This window comes from Trachurus trachurus (genome assembly GCF_905171665.1).
Source record: "Trachurus trachurus genome assembly, chromosome: 8".
NCBI lineage: Eukaryota > Metazoa > Chordata > Actinopteri > Carangiformes > Carangidae > Trachurus > Trachurus trachurus.
In genome coordinates this window covers 13,023,044-13,041,192 of record NC_139905.1, presented here as the reverse complement: position 1 = coordinate 13,041,192, position 18,149 = coordinate 13,023,044, and the positions used below count along the sequence as shown (strand labels likewise).

General features: G+C 41.7%; 1 protein-coding gene across 4 annotated transcripts in view; it reads right to left on the bottom strand.

Annotated features, from left to right (window-relative positions):
• The window catches only part of stat5a (signal transducer and activator of transcription 5a), a 54,367-nt gene that overhangs the window by 16,078 nt on the left and 20,140 nt on the right, over positions 1-18,149 (bottom strand). For 2 of the 4 annotated variants that reach the window (XM_083977808.1, XM_083977809.1), the window contains exons 2-3: positions 5,001-5,064; positions 20-157 (exon numbers count right to left, since the gene is read on the bottom strand). In XM_083977808.1, coding sequence (XP_083833934.1) covers positions 20-147 — 128 coding nt within the window. In that variant the 5' untranslated portion in view covers positions 148-157; positions 5,001-5,064. Of the gene's footprint in view, positions 1-19; positions 158-2,672; positions 2,794-5,000; positions 5,065-18,149 lie in introns of those variants that run through there. The other 2 variants (XM_083977807.1, XM_083977810.1) reach the window with 2 other exon arrangements.

Here is an 18,149-nt window from a genome sequence, read left to right as displayed (position 1 = left end):
GCCCTGAGGAGCAACTCACCAGAGCTGGCCCTCTATCCATTGGGACAGATAATGTCGCACCTCAATGGGGAAGTGCTGACCGTACAGAGACTGCATCTGGTGCAGAGCATCTCCCTGGAGCTGCTGGGCCTGGATCCACACTGCCATCTTCAACACCCTTCAGAAGACAGAGACGGGAGGACGGTGATGAATCAGAGAAAAGGGAACAAAGCTTCCGAAAAGAGTAAAGAAATGACGCAATGTAGGTTGCGATAAGGAAAGGACAATTAAGGTCAAGAGAATGTGAAGATCTTTCACTTTCAGTTGACTCTTCCCTGGGGAGGCCCAGGTGAAACTTTAATTTTTTCTCCACCTGTTGAGGCAACATGCATGGAGATGTAGTAAGAGCAAAACTTTCCATCTAAAAAGTTTGGAAGAGTGGAGTCTTATATAGCCTTTTCTAAAAAAAAAAAAAATAGCAGGTGCAAAAGTGTGAGATATGGTTTAAAGATGTGTTAACTAAATAGCTTCCTATCCTCCAAGAGCGGCGTTAGTTTGGTGGGTAACAGGGTACAGGTGGAGAATCACAGTGGAACTGACCTTTGACTTTTTTGATATTAAATTGTCATCACTTCGATTTTATCCCATGAGACAGTTATGTGAAATTTTGTTATAAATAGCAGAGGTGGCACAAAAAGTTATAGTGACTTTTGACCACCAAATTCCAATCAGTTCATCTTCGTGTCCGAGTGAATGATTGTGCCAAATCACCGTCCTTCCAGTCCCCTTCATCTTGACCTTTGACCTTTGAGCACAGAATTCTAATCCGTTTGGACGAATCCTCTCAATGTGTTACTGAGATATCACATGCATGAGAATGAGAGGAACCGACGACAACCTGAAAACATATTGCTTCAGACCACGGCTGTCTCTAGCATGGAGGCATATGAAAAAATAAAAAAAACAACCCTGATCCCAAACCTAGAATCCAGTCCTGAATGCTAGGAGAGTTTAGGGTAACCTTAGCCGCTCCATCATGATCTTTATTCGACTGCGGTAAGTTAACACTCCAGTAACCATAGCCAAAGTTTTGCCTGCTATTGCATTACAACACATTTGTTAGCCCTCGCCTTAACCTTTTCACTAGTAACCTTAGCATACAGTTTGACCAAGCTACTGGTTAAGGCTATGTTAACACAAAATACAGTCTAAATGCAGTCTGGTTCTTAGTCATGTGTGCAGCTGTCATGTGTTTACAATATTAAAGACCCGGTTTGCATGATTCCCTTTAAAAATGAGTCAGCTCACAGAACAAAAGATTAATTAGCTTGCTACAGTTGATACAATCTGTCAGTGACAGCTTTCATTTGTGGTTCCAGCAAAGAAAATCAAAATAATGGTTTTGTCAAGTCAAGAACCCTTTGTTTAAAAATTAGAGTTTATTTACGGTGGTAAATTTGCCACCATATCCCTGCAGAGGCACGGCAGCAGGGCTATAAGAAATGTTATTCAGGAAGCTATTTGCATTTTTAAGAAAATCCATGTTGTGAATTGACTAAATCCACAACTAACTGAACCAAACTCCCTTTAACAGTTTACATTTGGTGAAACGAAACTTATAGTATAAAGATGTTTCTGGTTTCCCTCCTCTGTGCCACAGCGGTATGTCTTCACTTTGAACACATGAGAGCTTTAACAACAGTGCGCGTTACTGCTGAGAGGACGTCGTTGTGTTGGGTCACTGCTACCTATTTCCAGTCAACACACCCACTCACCCTTCTCAAAAGTGGCACAGTCACTGTCAGTAAAAGACTGAGCGGTATGAGTACGCGGGAAGTTTGCGGTGTAGGTATGTGTGTGTGTGTGTGTATGTGTGTGTGGTAGTAGGTGCTTGTGGTGTTGATGGTTGTGCTTGACACCGTGCGCATCTTTTGTGTGTCAATGTATATGTAATAAACAGACGAATACATTGCGTCATACACAGAGTCATAAGGCAGAAAAGAAAGTTGATCTACTTTATCTCCGTCTCATTTCACTCATCACACCTCTAGCCTACAACATCTACCATACCCACAATGTTGAAGAGAGGTTTCCTTTTGCTATTCAGTCTTTTATTTTCTCTTCAAGAGTAAAAGATAGTCATCAATTGAAGTTTACAGAAATTTGGAGCCGTACACATTTTCATTGCCGTAAACAAAACGAAACAAAAAGAAAAGTGGATCAAATTCAAAACGATCCCATGACTTGAACAAATGACCTCAACTCGTCTGTCTGATGATGCCATGAGCTGACAGGATAATAAATGAATTCACTGAAAAACTCAATAGCTTTGTTACTAATTTTTTTCTCTCATCTGATCACCAAGCAAAGTGTATGCATGCATTACGCCACAAACTAGCTCTCACAGATGCACCTATATGTCTGCATGTTCCCCTACATCTACTGTAGGTGAGATGAGCTCAGAAAAAAGAAATCCAGTTCCTATGGCATGTCAAACTGAACATACTAAACCTGTCAGCCTATGCTTAATGCTCCCATGCTTATATCACTCTGAATATGTCCTGAACTTCAACCTTTGACGTTCCAGCTTGTTCTTATCCACTTAAGATTTCAGATTAGAGCACAGACTTTGAAAAAGTGGTCTCATTCACACCTACTAGTGTAAACTCTTAGTCACTCTATGAGCCGCTCACCTGTCCATGGAGCAAATGCTTTGATCCATAAATCCTGACAACTTTTTCTTTAGAGGATAAGTAAATGTCACAGTAAAAGTGACTCTGATCAAATAAACATTTATAATAAGGTATAGGTCTGCTAGCTCTAATAACATAACAACAATAACAGGTCAGTGAACCAATCAGAAGACAGGCTCAGAGCATCTGTTTTCTGATTGGCTGAATGTTCGGAGAGCACTCAAATAAAAACATATCAGATTTCATGTACACTCTACACTCAAGAGAAACCAAACCCTGCACGACTGGATGCTAGTTCCAGACGGGCCAGGCCTGGGGAATGGCTCAGGGCAGTGACTGCATAGTTTTGACATCACAAATTAACCGAAATCCTGACAGCTCGACAGCTAGCTTAGCTGACAGCTAAGGCTCGATTTCCAAATTTAGGCTGTGTGTTTTTCTCTGTGGATTGAGCACTTTGATACCTTTAGAGTATTAATAGGGAACCTAGACCTGCTTTATAATCCAAAAAGATATGGACATTTTTACAGTATGGGACCTTTAATTACACCGTAGTTTGTGATTTTAAAGGCTGAATATGTTGAGTCAGTGGAGAATGAGCAGAATGCCACCATCTATGTTTCAAGATAGGAATTGCAACAACAGAAAAATAATTCCAGCAGTTGGTTGCCAGACTGTTGCTAAGTATAACACACAAGGGACACTAGGGACTAGGGACACCGCTCTGATCAGAGGAGCACAGAGGAGAAGACCTACGCAGGGTCAGTGGTGTGCACTGGCCTCGTGGCCCAATTGTTGAAAAACACATGCTTGAGTGCCCTCTTGGGAGCCAAAACGCGTGCTAAAGTGCCCTCTTCAGTGGCGAGGACGCGCTGTATGTGCCCTTTTTTTTTCTTTTCGCCCCAGCCCTTCAAAAAGTCTGAGCACGCCACTGTGCAGGGTTCTTTACCTTATGTTTCATTTTTCTTTAAACAGCTTCGGACTAATTGTGATGTTAGATGAATGACTAGTTGTAACTTGTTACAGGGAGAGTGGAGGCTCAATTCCTCACTGTGGCTGAAAACCAAACCTGCTGATCAGAGCCTCTGACCCGGTGTCCCAGCTCCTGTCTCGGTGGCACCGCGAGAACACAAACGTGCCCAGCAACCAGTAATCTCTTGTTTATGACAGATAAGACTACACAAATACACACATCGTAACATCGTATATGATGATCCATCGATCCACTAATTGATTATCAAAGGCTTCGTTGAAAACAAATGCACACGAACGGGAGGAAGGTTAGCAAAACAGCAGAGAAGTAAGCAGCTACTTGCTGGTACGAGGTAAGAAGTCATTGCTGAGTCCGTCAGAATTTCTTAAATTAGTTATTTTTATGGAAAAGCAATACTCTTTTTCTTCACCCCTCTAAAGGCCCTGTGGATGTATTATTTTTGAGAAAATATAGCTTTTAATAAGCATTCTCCATATTCAATCTTTCAATCTGATGTTTTTATTTGTGTGGTTAAAATACTTAAGTGATTGGAGATTTCTGTAACTATGAAATGAATCAACTTGCTTTGTAAACTTATCCTGATTGACAAAGCAATTTTGTGGATAATAAAATTAGTACATTGGTACCTGGGATGGTAGACTGAAAATTCACACAGATACACACAGAACACTAAATGCAATGTTATCTTTGCTGTCTCCTGCACACGCAGATTGTTTTCAGATTGTGTGTGTTTGAAGGCAAACTGCGGCCATAAGAAGCACGTATTCTCAAAAGACAATTTCAAATGACTAACCTGCATATGGCTTTATCTGTGAGGGCATCAGCGCTCGAACTATCAGCTGATTGGAGGAGGAGGTGAACAGGAAGAGCATGAAACCTTTTCTATCACCTCTCTCTGTGACACCCATTGTGGGTGCAGGACTGTCTTTCTGAGCCAACCTCTGTTACACAGACACACAAACATATAGCACATAAAGCATGCTGGGAGCCAAAGCTGTGCTGCTAAAAGACAGAGGGAGAACCTGGTGTTTACTATACGGTGTATGCGTCATTCGCTGCTCTTTAAGGTGAGGGCTCCAGGCGCTGATTGCCCATCATTAGTGCCTCCAATCTCACTTCCAGCAGGAGAACGAGATGCTTCAGAGCAGCTGTTTCACTCTGACTGACCACAACATCCAAATGCCCTGGCGTGACCCTGAGATATGCTGTGAAACCTAAAAAACTCTACTACTATTGTAACTTTCCTCTCTTCACCAGAAACTTTCAGTTCTCTACACGTGGTCTATATTATTTCTACGTGTATTTCTCCAGACTTTTTAAAAAATCCAGCTTACCTCTTGCCTTCAGCTTTGTGTTACCATGCAACAGCAGGAAACTGTAAAGTGGAGCACCACAAACCTGAGAAAGACAGAGAGAGACAGAGAAAGAGAGGGAGGGAGAGAGACAGCATGAGAGAAAGCAAAAGGAGGAAGTGAGTCAACCTTGGGTGCTTCTGAGGAAGCTATCTTTTTTCAAGGACCGGTGCATTAACAAAAACCATGAGAGATTGAGGGAGAGCTTAAAGAGTGAAAGGGAAAGTCCACTGAACAGATTTCTCTTTATTCCATTTGTCTTGGAAACGTCAATACAATAACATAGCTATTGAAAACAGACAAACTTCCCATTCTTCCCTTCCTGAGAAGTAAACAGGCATAGCTCATTTAGTGGTGAATGTGGAAGGATCTTGGAAGCAGTGCAATTAAAAAGACTTTTGTGATTAAACGACAGAGCTGGTAGGGACAAAAAAAATGTAATCACTATCAAAGAATTAAAAAATAAAGTTTTTGATAAGTTCAGATTGATTTTGGCCCCCGCTCACTGGATCTACCACTTATAATAATGATATCGTCTCCGAAGCACTTTCTCTCCATAGGCTGAAGCTGTATGTGCGTAAAACTACAGAACATACAGTAGGTCAAAGGGTTCTTTCATAAATGTATCTCTTTTTCAGCCCTCTCTGCTCAGTAAGCTGACACACATATACAGACACACACAGCTTGTCCAAATTTGTCTCCAAAGTGGATAATTCTTAAATTACTGGCTTGTTATCTGAGTGTGAATGGGAAAAACAGAAAGATCGTTGCAAAATGATGCTGCCCAAGCGAAAGTCAGAGGCTGCGTGGGTGTAAAGTTAGGAGGAACCTTCTATCACCTTGATCCTTCTCTGGAATCAATCAGTTGAAACGTCTGTATAACTGATCACACCGCCCACTCCTTTTGTCGTAAACACAAAATAGTGTTGTTGTACAGCAGCTTGGAAATGACTGCTGATCAAAAGGTAGCATACAATACAGCGATTAAACCACTGTTTTCATATCAAGCAACAACCTCTGTGGTTGGAAAATTATCATGGGAAAGCCCAACACTGCAGTTCCTGCAACGGCCACTTGAGGGTGGCTCCGAAAGCGAGTCAGCCCCCACGGACTCTCATGTTAAAATTTCCAACTAATTCTTTGCATAACAAAAGTAAGTTCTAGCAAGTTCTACGTACTTAAAGCAGAAGTAAGCGATCCGGTCGTTTTGGCTAACTTCTTGTCAGCCGATGGAGTTAGCAGTCCCCGCCCTCGTCCCTACGTCACCACATTCACGCGCATCCCTTGGCTGCACACACAGAGAGGACCGCCCCTTTATGCCGTTCTCTCTCCTCATTGGATAAAGGTTGTAGGATACAAGGAAAGTTTTCTCCTCGGCTCAGAGCAGAGCAGAGTGACTGACAGACCCGTGTTTCAGACCAAACACTCTATATAAGTGATTGCCGTCGGAAGATATACTGTAACTATTTAAGACTTATATTAACACAAAAATTCCGCTTACTTCTGCTTTAAAGCAGATATCAGCTTCACGGCCGTTTCGGCTAATGCTGCGTTCAAGGCAGGCTTTTGAAACCGTAAGTTACAGCTTCAAGTCACAACTACGACTTGGTAGCGTTCCAGGTAACCCGTAGCTCGTGTTTTTACCATCCTGTTGTCTGTGAAAGTTCCCTATAACGGCCACTCGTAACTTCCGACCCGTGAACTCGTACCAGATCGAACTGGTATGACTTCACAGGAAGGAAAAACACAAAGTACGAGTTTCTTTGAACGCACCATGAGTTAGCAGCCCCCGCCCTTGTCAGGCATCAATTGGTCCTCGTGCTACGTCACCACATTCACGCGCATCCCTTGGCTGCACACACAGCCCTTCATGCCGTTCTCTCTCCTCATTGGATAACACTTGTATCCCACAAGGAAAATTTTCTCCTCGGGTTACAGCAGAGCAGAGTGACGGAGAGACTCGTGTTTAGGCTGAAATACTTCATGTAAGTGATTGCTGACGGAAAATAGGACTATTTAGGACTTATATTAACAAAAACATTCCACTGATATCTGCTTTAAGGCAGAGCAGCTCACCCTGAGCTAATCCGTCCATCTTTGTATCCAGTCTATGTTTCATACTGGTGTCGTCGTCTGACAGCAGATTGGAGAAATGTGTTTTTGAGAACAACACATTATGAGTTCAGCTGCATTAAGATACAATCATCCATCATCCAGACCAGAAGAGAGCAGGAGGGGATTTTTCAAACATCAATATTCAACCAAAGTTGAACAGGAAATGGGTCTGTAAACAGAGAGGGATGTTTCTAACTACCAGTTATAATAATAATTTTACAATCACTTTCATTTTCTCTTTCATATAAGTTTGATAGAAGTGTCTGATTATCCGGTTGCCCATGTCTCTTGCCCCACTCAGTCTCAGAGGTGCACACATGTCGAGTGCAGTGTTGGCACAACCAATGAACTTAATGGCAACATAATATACAAAATTAAGCTTAAAGGTGTACAGAAAAGAAATTTGAATTTAAGCCCACTCTGGGTCATAAAATTAGTGTAATAACTCATCTATCAGACGAACTTTGTGCAAAATTCTATTTTTGAGTAAATCCGGGATGAAAGTGTGTAGTTTTTTTTTCGCATTGGATAATGCAGGCGCACGGATTATACGTCAGCCTGCGCACGATTCACCAGCCACTGATATTGGATCCGTCATCCGTCATTCAAACGTCTGAGACACACACACACACACGGAGCTCGGTCTCGCCCCAAGCTTTGAATATCCCGCCCGCTCGATAACGACCAATCAAATTCGTTTTCCTTAACTCGGGTAAACTCGTGTTGCAGCTTGTGACAACTCGGCGCGACAAACAGGACAAACGGCCATTTCTATACACCTTTAAGTCATCACATGTTTCCCTTTGAACCATATTTTTCAGGATACATACATACATACATACTGACAAATATTTGAGCTACTTTATTAAGTCTCTCACTGCTGTTCCCATACTTGTTTTCAGGAGACAGAACATTTTTGGCCAGATCAAGAGGCTGTAAAGTGTCTCGGCAGCTGCATTAAGGTTTGAACTACAGCCTGTCAGGGGGTTGTGCCTGTCATCCCCAAGCACACAAAGCCCATGACTCTGAGGTTTGGGCTTATCGTGTTTGAGACAGTTCTCATTCCTGGCTGGACCCTGAAGAGGCAGAACATCGGGACTGCACATGCTGGCAGAACTCTCCAGACAAATATGTGAGTATCTTTATTTTACTGTCTGGATCTGCCTTCCCTGGCTCAGTCCCACTTAGCTTCTCTGTCGTCCTGCTTGTTTGTTCAGTTTAACTCCTTCGCTACCTGGAGACCCCTGACTCCGAGACTGATAAGTTCAGCATTTCCTCAATTTGCAAAAGCAAATCTCAACAGATAAACAATTTAATCAGAAAAAAAAATAAAAGTTGTGTCTAGAACTCGTCAAGGTCCTGTGAGTATCTTGTTGCACTGTGGAAGGTAGCCCACGTGTCATGTGACTCTACTGCTCACACTTCATCTATCTATCTACAGGATCCCAAAATACTGTCCAAATGCTTCCTGAACCAAATAAATAGATGGGAAAGTGGATTATTAACACTATATATATCAATATCTACAATCACTGATTAGTAAAACATTCATGTTGATAGCAGCATGTGTAAAAACAAGTCTAATATCCAAATTTTAGGATGTCCATTTTTAAAAAAAGTTAAATTCTGTAAAAATATTGTTGTACATTTTTAGCCAACAAAAATCACATAGTCACATTTTTAGAATTTTGTTTAATGCCAATAAAAAAACAAAATTACCATTCCAACTGGAATCGTAGCCTCATATCGCAAGTGAAATGTCTGCCCAATGCCCATATAGATATTTTTTGCTTTCTTTTGCCTATTGTGCAGCCCTAACGCATACACCCACCCACACTCAGTCAAACACCACTTACAAAAATTCAAAGTTACTCACTGGAGACTGAGGTTTAGTGCAGCAGTTATCACAGATGTTTATTATGGGCCTTGTATTAACGCTCCCTCCCTAAGTGTTTCTCTTCCCATAACAGAAACTGTGAAGAGCGTTTGGCTCGGCTTTCAGGAAACAAAGAGTGATGCTACTGGAAAAGGAAAAGGCTTGTGACTGCACACAGGAGGTTATTATCTCAGCTGGACACACTCACACATCTTCACTGCGTCCCAGAGGAGAAGGATGGGCAGAAAATAATGGAGCAGCATAGTGCAGAATAGAATTACCCTTCCATAAACACTTGCATTTGTGAAGTTTATAATGCTCAGCTGTCGTAATTGGTTTGTGGCAGTATATTTGCCTCGCTCCACGGGTTTATTAGCATACTCGTATACACAAAAATACTTAACTTTTACCTTGGCTGACATTTCAAAGATGATCAGTTGTCATTCTCCTTTATCTTTATTGCCATTCCTTCCCAAAAGAGTGAGAAAGACCTTGGCTCCATCTCCAAAGCTGTTCTCACACTCACTCATACTTGTGTTGTCCAATTCCAACCCACTGCACTGCCAACATATTTTTCCTGTCTGTCTCCATCTCTCTCTCTCTCAGACACACACACACACAACAGTGCATGCTGCGGCTAGACCAACTCAACACCATGGTAACAACAGACACTCATTTCGCTCAACTGATGAACTGCCAGTTAAATAAATGAATCCCCCAGTTTGGGCTGCCAGGGTTTCTATACTCTCTCGGATGCCAAACAACACACAGGTTAAAACTAAATCAGTTGTCTCCCTCTGTCCCATCACACAACACTGGCAGAGATGCAAGTAAAGAAATACACTGGTTTTCTTTTTCACCCGCTGAGCAAGAAATCGTGGCATATTTTTGAGTTGAGCAGGCCTGGATGAGAAATCAAGAGGGTGGGTCCTAGCTTAGTATTTGGCGACCTCTAAAAACAAACAAACCAAAACTATATGTTAATGCAGCTGCACAGTATCGTCCATACCAATCCAGACTAGAGAGGGTAAAAGTAAAGGAGCGGAAACTAGTCCAGCCACAGTGGAACAACAAACTCAATACCAACATTTGTTTGACAGTGAATGCAGCTCAAGAAACAAACAGCAACAGAAAGAAAAAGCAGCCCAGAAGGAGAGTTTTCTGTGCAGGTGGAGCTGTGATGTGATGACAGCCTCTCACTCTTGGGATGAGGAACCACACTAAGTTACTTAACTTCCATCTGCACTGAGTGATTAACTAGCTGCTGCTGCTGTTGTTGTTGTGAAAAAATTCAACTCAAACTTTGCAACGGTTGTGCAACGACATGTAACTTTGTTCACTCAACACTTGTTGCCACATAAGCACATTGACTCACAAAATGTGATTCTGCCCCTGCCCCTGAGTGTGTTTATTTTGGACTGACAGACAGATTTACACCAGCAGAGATGTCACGCATCAACAGCAAATCACATCATACTCATCATCGGTTCCTGGACCGACTCAATACCAAGCAGAGGAAAGCATAAAAGCTTTTTCTATGAGTCAATCAGCTGCAAGAAGTCAACAAAAAGAAATTTGAGTTTTTTGCCAAGCGCTCACTGAGCTGTTCTGCCAAAGATACAGAGGACTCAGTAGAATATGAGACAGTGTGTGTGTGTGTGTGTAAGGAGAGACTGAACAATGGAAGTAACAGACATCCTCCTCTGCTGACTGACATGTTCCGATCATGATCTGCACTTGTGAGCCACTGCTTATTATATTATAACTTTTTGTCATCCAGGCAACAAGCATCCTTTTTGTACATTGCCACCACCACCATCATCATCATTATCATCTGTGATGAGTGTGTTCAAAAGCCCAGCTGAGAGTTTGTTGTTTTGGTTTTTTTTTTCTCTTTAAATACCCCCAGCGTTTCAAAATCCGCGAGCATGTTCTCCAACACGAACAAAGCAAAATTAAACACCAACTCGTGTCACCCACAATTTCCTCTGAGGAAAAACTGCCATTCATCAACGTAAGCACTTCCTGTTAGGAAACTCAAGTGCCACCTACCATTCAAAGCAAACTCTCTGCTCCTCTTTACACCAAAGCCCTATACGGCACAACCGAAAGGGCAAGACGCCACATGATGCTGCAGCTAGTTTCATTGTGTCTCACAGGAGCAGACTGCTGCTCTGAAAAAATCATTCCTAATGTTACATTATGGATCCAAACAATCCTTTTATGATAATCCAAAGCCAAATTGTCAATCATTTTAATAGAAAAAAATGGTTTAAATCTTTAATTTAAATTTAAATTTGGGTTTCAGTCATGGATTGTTGAAGCTGTATGTTGCTTCTTAAAAACAAAGTTTGAATTTACGGTTCATGACAGTGACATTTTGCTGTCTTCAACTCTTTCACACTCAATGCAGCAGTTCAGTGCAGACTCGTCCAGATGGATACATGCAGGGGCTTGTCCAGCCCTTAAACACATCAAATGCAGCAACCTGTCTGGTGGGAAAAATCCTCCTGAACCTTTATGTCAGTGTAAATTTTCTGGGTTTGATTTTATATTTGGGTCAACACATGTCTCATACAGCAGGAACATAGTGAGAGATATCAACTGCATTTCATACAAAACCAGTTACGTGAGTCTCATTTCTGTAAAAATTCAGTTTCGTATTAGTGAAACCATAGGAATTCCAAAAATAACATCTATATTCCACTTTAACGGTGCAGGAGCCAATTGTAAAGTTATTTTTGAAATCTGTTATAATTATTATTATTCCTATATATTATTCCTCATTTAATTTACTGCATTAGATGACAAAACTACACAGTTGAAATAAAAAAAATTGTATGATATGAAATGAGATCGTCAATGTCAGCTGTAGGAGACTGTGTCTCCAAAACTGGCAAAATAAATAAAATAAAAAAATCAATGGTGGAATAATAGGGATTTAACACACATGATAATTATCACATAACTGTATTTGAGGGTTTAAATAAAGGACACACTAAAATAAACACTGTCTGGCCTCTCCCCTGTCTCCCATGACCCTCTGTCCTCCCCCAGCTGCTCCATGGCAGAGGCTATGCATTATCACACCCACCCTGAGGCAGCATTTATAAATAACACCTCAGAGTAAAGCTGCCAAGTGTAAAATTAAGCCCATAACTTACTTCCGGTGTTATGCAGTGTGCATATGGCTGCAGCTATATTCACACAAACTGTGGCTCATTCAGGGGTATTATCAAAAAGACAGAGAGAAAACAGAATCATGTAAAGGCCGAACCTGTCGCCTCCACACTATAACCTTCAAAGAACATATGGGTATTGGGAACTACCAAAACTTGACAAGCATTGGAGCGGCAGAGACGAGGCGAAGCAACACCTCTATTCTCGGCAGCCCAAACATCCTCATTACATCACCGGCACAGATCTGGCCGACTGCCCTGCAGGCAAACACTGCAGGCTGGGTATCTTGTCAACTCATCAACTTCTTCAGCACATACAGTACACAATCACCATCATGAATCCTCGTTGATTCTGGACCAGTTCAGTGAAATCTACCTTGGAGCTTTACGCTGTTCATTTATTGACCTGTTCCTCGTCCGCCGACATGCTGGCAGAGAACAAGATGACGAGGAGAAAAGAAAAGTATCAAACTTGGAAAACATTTCAGAATAACTGACAAAGCGTCAAGCAAAAAAAACGTGACAATCAATTCACATTGAAGACACAAAATCAAAGGGTGATAGAAGAGGAAGAAGAAGACATGAGGAGATTTGTTGTCACAGAGGAGCACATGACAAACGAATGTGCCAGGAGCAGAGAGGGAGGGACACACGGCTACAAGAGGGTCTTTGTGCTGTCCAACCTGCCCCGAGGTCCTGTTGCTACGCTCCAACCCACATCCCATCACGCTGTCAACGTGAGGAAGATCACTCATTAGCTCAGTAATGTGCTTGTGTATATGTATGTGTGTGTGTGTGTATGCGTGTGCACTATGCCCGCACTGGCATGTGCAGGTGGTGACACGGGGCTCGTCCATTGTCTCGCATTTGAATGTGGAAAAACTTTAATTAAATATGGCTCATGAGCACAAGACTGAATTAAAACTAAAGAGGGAAAACACTTGATGGCTAAATCACATTGAGAGCTAAACTCTGCCCCGCAGGCCTCTGCTATCAGACACAGTGTAAGCTCCTGCTGTTATTTCTCCATGCAACAGGCTAAATAGGGACAAGGCCAGAATATAGCTGCCACAATCTCACCGCCACATTCGAAAGATGAGCTCATTTTTGACAAAGACCAATATGGATCACGCAGTTGGAGGTAAAAAAAAAAAAAATGTTTCTGAGTGTCTGCCTGTGTGTATGTGGTCGTATTAGATACAGTTTAGCTAATGGAGTTATTGGCCTCTTGATTTTCTACGCTCTTAAAAGAAGCAACATGACGAACATGTGACACAGTTTAAAAGTGAGACTGAGTGATTCTTAAATGGAAAAGTCCATCACAACAGTTTAACATTGTTAGAGCACAGATATCATCACATGCAGTAATCTAATGCAGGGCTGCCCAGTTTGGGGCAGTTGGCCCGTGACCCATTACTTTTGGCCCACTGCTCATGCTCAAATTTTTAATTTTTGAAATTATTATTATTTTCCCACTGTGACTGTGTGTACGTATGACTCCGACCACTACTGTAGGTGGAGTCTGTCACCAGTGTTAACCTGCTGGGAGTGTTCCTAAAAGAAGTCTCCAGCATGGATTTAATACATCCATGGTCTCCAGCCTTCCCCCAAAGAGCTTTAGCTCTGGCAAAGGTGACGGCAACGGCTACGACATCATTGCCGGTACCGGTACCGTTGCCACCGTCGGTACCGGTACTGTTGTCGCTGTCGGTACCGGTACCATTGCCGCCGTCGGTACCAGTGCCTAGTGGTGGTGAAACAAAAGCTTTCTGAAGCACTGAAACACTTGACAGAGTTTCCCCGAAAGTGATGCACTGCTTCGAAGCATTCGACCAAACTTATGTCATAATATTATTGTAGTCAATCCAAATATTAAAAAGAGAATGTTGCAATAGAAAGACTGATAGTGAGTGCTTGTTTTGTTGGCATGAATGTTTGGTTTTGGCCCGTGAGCCTCCACCTCGATTCCTTTTTGGCCCTTCACTGAGAAGAATTTGGGCACCCCTGATCTAATGGGTCTACACGGAGGAGGCTGAGAGGTTTGTGAATGTGTGCAGTGACAATCACAAAGCTGAATTAGTAAAAGTTTTGTTTGATTAAACCACACAATGGACTAATTTTATCCACAGAAGTCAATTTGTGACTTGTAAATGCGAGAACTTGCAGGTTCTGCAAAACTGTGTGAAGCTGCTCTGACACATTTAGGAAATCTCTGACTGAAGTAGCACATGACAAATCAAACTGAGAAGACATTACAGCACCAAAGTGCAGAGAGGAACTACTTGAGCAGTCATGAAAATCAGAAATGGGTGCTTCATTACTTTTGTCCCCTGGAAGCACTTCTAATGTTGTCTTTTTGGATGTTTCTTTTACTGTAGGTTTAAGGCCACTGAGCTCTCAGGCCCAAATGATAGAGAAAATATGATGATTTTGTGATTTATTGCAAAAAAAATCCAGAAAAAAATGCACTGATGCACTGTTTAGGAAACATCTGCCAGATGCTAAAATGAATAAAAATATACAAAAATATACATTGAAAAGATACATTTTCTTTTACATCCCTTTTTTTTATGGCTGTATCATATTCAGATTTAACAGAGGAAGAGACAGCAGTGTGTTCCTGGCATCAGTATCCACACATCATTGATATCAGTCCAAATGGCAACGACCGACATAAAAAACAAACTGCGCCTCACATGTTTCGAAAAATCAACAGCAATTATTAATGATTCATTTGAAAAATGTCAGAATCATTTTTTATAAGGAACATTTAGGTGAATAATAGTCACTGATTGATCCGTGCATCGCGCTGAACAGCTTCCGTCGGCCAGTCTGATCAAACAGATGGCAGAGCAGCCGCTGTGACAATCCTGCTGTTATTATGTTCAAACAAAAGTGCAAGCACTTCCACACTGGAGCTGAAATGGAGCCGGTTGTATTGTGCTTACAGACACGGACACACTTCCGACTGACAGACCAAATGTAAAGATGTAAAGACACATGCTGCCAGGCCAGTCCCCCCACAGTGCTGCAGCGGAGGTCTGGGGAAGCACTGGCTGTGATGATGAGCCACTACAGATAAAGAAGATAGTCTCAGACAGGCCTTATACACTACAGCCACTTTCACACAGATGATCTATGGACAGTGGGGGGCATGTTGTGTGGATACTCTCAACACTGTGTGAGATATCAATGAAACATCAAGTCTCAACACAACTGTAAGGAAAAGTATTTCCTTCACCTTAAATGACACTCAAGAAAGACGCTGCGAGCGGTAAGTTTAAAGGGACAATTTGAATATTGTTGATGCTTTGACTCCTGAGAAACAGGAAGTATAATGTTGCCATAGTCTCAGCTGTGGGTTGATTTTGCAGTTCTGTAGTTTATATGCTGCATTAACTATTAGAAATTCCTATTTGCAATGTATCTATCTCTCCACCATTAGTGTCACAGGATTACTCTGATACTGAAGAAACAAAAGGACTAATTTCTGATGTTTATTTGAGTTTGACATCGGATGTAAGGATATTCTTGGGATGTGTAAACTGCATCTGAAAATATCTGATCCCTAGTGTGTGATTTGAGTTGTATGTCTCCAAATGTTACGGTACACATGTGTTCGCTTACATAACCACTGACTGCAAAAACACAGTAAAAGTCATTACTGCAAAGATCATATCCCACATTCCTGAGAGATAATAAAGTTATAATTGTCAGACTTTTTGCTCATTATTATGGTGTAACTATGAAAACCCTCAGAGGGAGCAGATCAGACAAAAGGAAAACAAAATCATTTATTTTCCTGTATAGGGCAAAAAGTGGTAATGGAGAGAGGGAGAAAAAAGGAAAAACTATCTTTGAATAGTGCCAGGAATGAACTCATCAAACTCACAGTCATTTATGAAACACATTTTCTTCAATTATACAACTTTCACAATAAAATAAATGCTCCCCCCACCGACAGAAAACCACAGACTAACAGACTGCTGGTCAATTATCTGCCTTACTAATGGATTGTGTTTGAATGCGGTTGATGGCATGATGCTGTTGCTCAGTTATCATTGTGGTATGTGCCGCTATACATGTAAGTTCTATATTCGCACTTTGTTTTTTGACCGGACCATAACGACAGGGTCAGGGTCATAAATGTGATAGAGTTAAGTGGTGAAGTTACACCATTGGTCAGGTGGCTGAGTGTTGGAGTTTCCCCCATTGGTTGTTTCTCTTTAAAATAGAGCTGCAACAATTAATCGATTAATCGCACAATTATCGATTATTAAATTAATCGTCAACTCTTTTGATAATTGAATAATTTTTCTTTTTAAGCTTCTTAACTGTGAATATTTCTAGTTTCTTTGTTTCTTTATGACAATAACTTGAGTATCTCTCGGTTTGTGGACAAAACAAGACATTTGAGGGCGTCATCTTGTGGTTTGGGAAACACTGATTGACATTTTTTGACATTTTATTGACCAAACAACTAATCGATTAATCATTTAAGTAATCGACAAATTAATCGATAATGACTAATAATCATTAGTTGCAGCTCTACTTCAAAATGATCTGACACAAATACAACATGCAGTGTTGCCAAATAAGTATAACTATCATTTTCAAAACATAACACATAGCACCAAAATATAACTAAACTAAACTAACCAAAGTCACCTGCACTGCGCTACGACCATCCTAAGTGAGGTGGAGGCTGTGCACTGTGTAAGATACGAAATATGAAGGATAACTCCAGCTGTCTGATTTACAGTGAATCCACTGCAGTGCCTCTGTTTCTCCCCGACTGGTACCTCCTCTGTTTCCCTGATGAAACACCAGACTATAGCAATCTGTTATTTCTGTGTCACTGGCTGAAGCTGTGACTGAGCAGAAAAGCCTGCAGGTTGAGTGATGGAGCAGCAGTCAGTATGAAGAGGGATCAATCAAAGAGGCATAATATACTGCAGGTGACAGCGCCCTGTCGGACTGCCCTACCCAGCATGAAAAAAAATGTGTCATCGGCCGACCCAGGGCTTCAATTATACTCCCTTTTGGACGTGGACATGCACAGCTACTAGGCATGTCGTTGTTCTTATGTTTGTTCTAGTCAACATGTGCAGTTGGTGTGGTTGTAACGTAGTGGCCATGAGGACACAACATTTGCTTTACAATGACAAACATGCTTGTAGCGAGTCCAAGCATTTTAGCCCATGGTTATCCCTGGTTTTTAGATAACAGAGAAGCTTTAGTTCAGTAGTGATGTCGCAATGGCTCCCTTTTGCAACCTTGTGAGAGCAACGCACTATTTAAAGGAGGAGGTCTGGTAGAGAGAGGCTGAAATATCTTTTTCATTCTGCTGAGTTTAAGCGTACAGAGTGAATACAGTGAAACACGGTGTCCTTATGAAACTAAAATGGTATAAAATCACAAGAACAGTTCACCCATGTCTCCCATTTGCTTATGTAGTTTTGAATAAAGCAGGAGGCTATATAATTAATTGTGATCGTTGTAGTAAGTATTTCTCAGTGAGATGTACTTTCTCAAATGTCATATGTCTGATATTTGTGCCAAACTTGAAAAAAATGACAACATTGCAGGATAAAAACATTGTACAGTGTCATTCAGCGGTTCACAGGGAGGGAATGAATGCCTCTTGCAGATCTCAATCGCTGTACTCTCTGTACTCTAGTCTCTGGCAGTGTGACCTCATTGTGCTCAGCTGGCCTGCTAGCCTCTGAAACCCCCACCCTAAACCTCTTCCAGCCAGAGCCTGACCAGCCAATGATCTGCTTTGCTCCCCCCCCCCCCCCCCCCCCCCCCCCCCCATCCCCTACCCCCACCCTTGCCCTGGCTCACACTCTCTCAACCATCTGGACAAGCGCCCAAGAGAGAGTCGGGCTATTTGAGGTGAGAAAGGCTGCAGCCTATATGTGAAAGGAAACTGTGCAGTTTTGGAATAGTTTCAAGTGC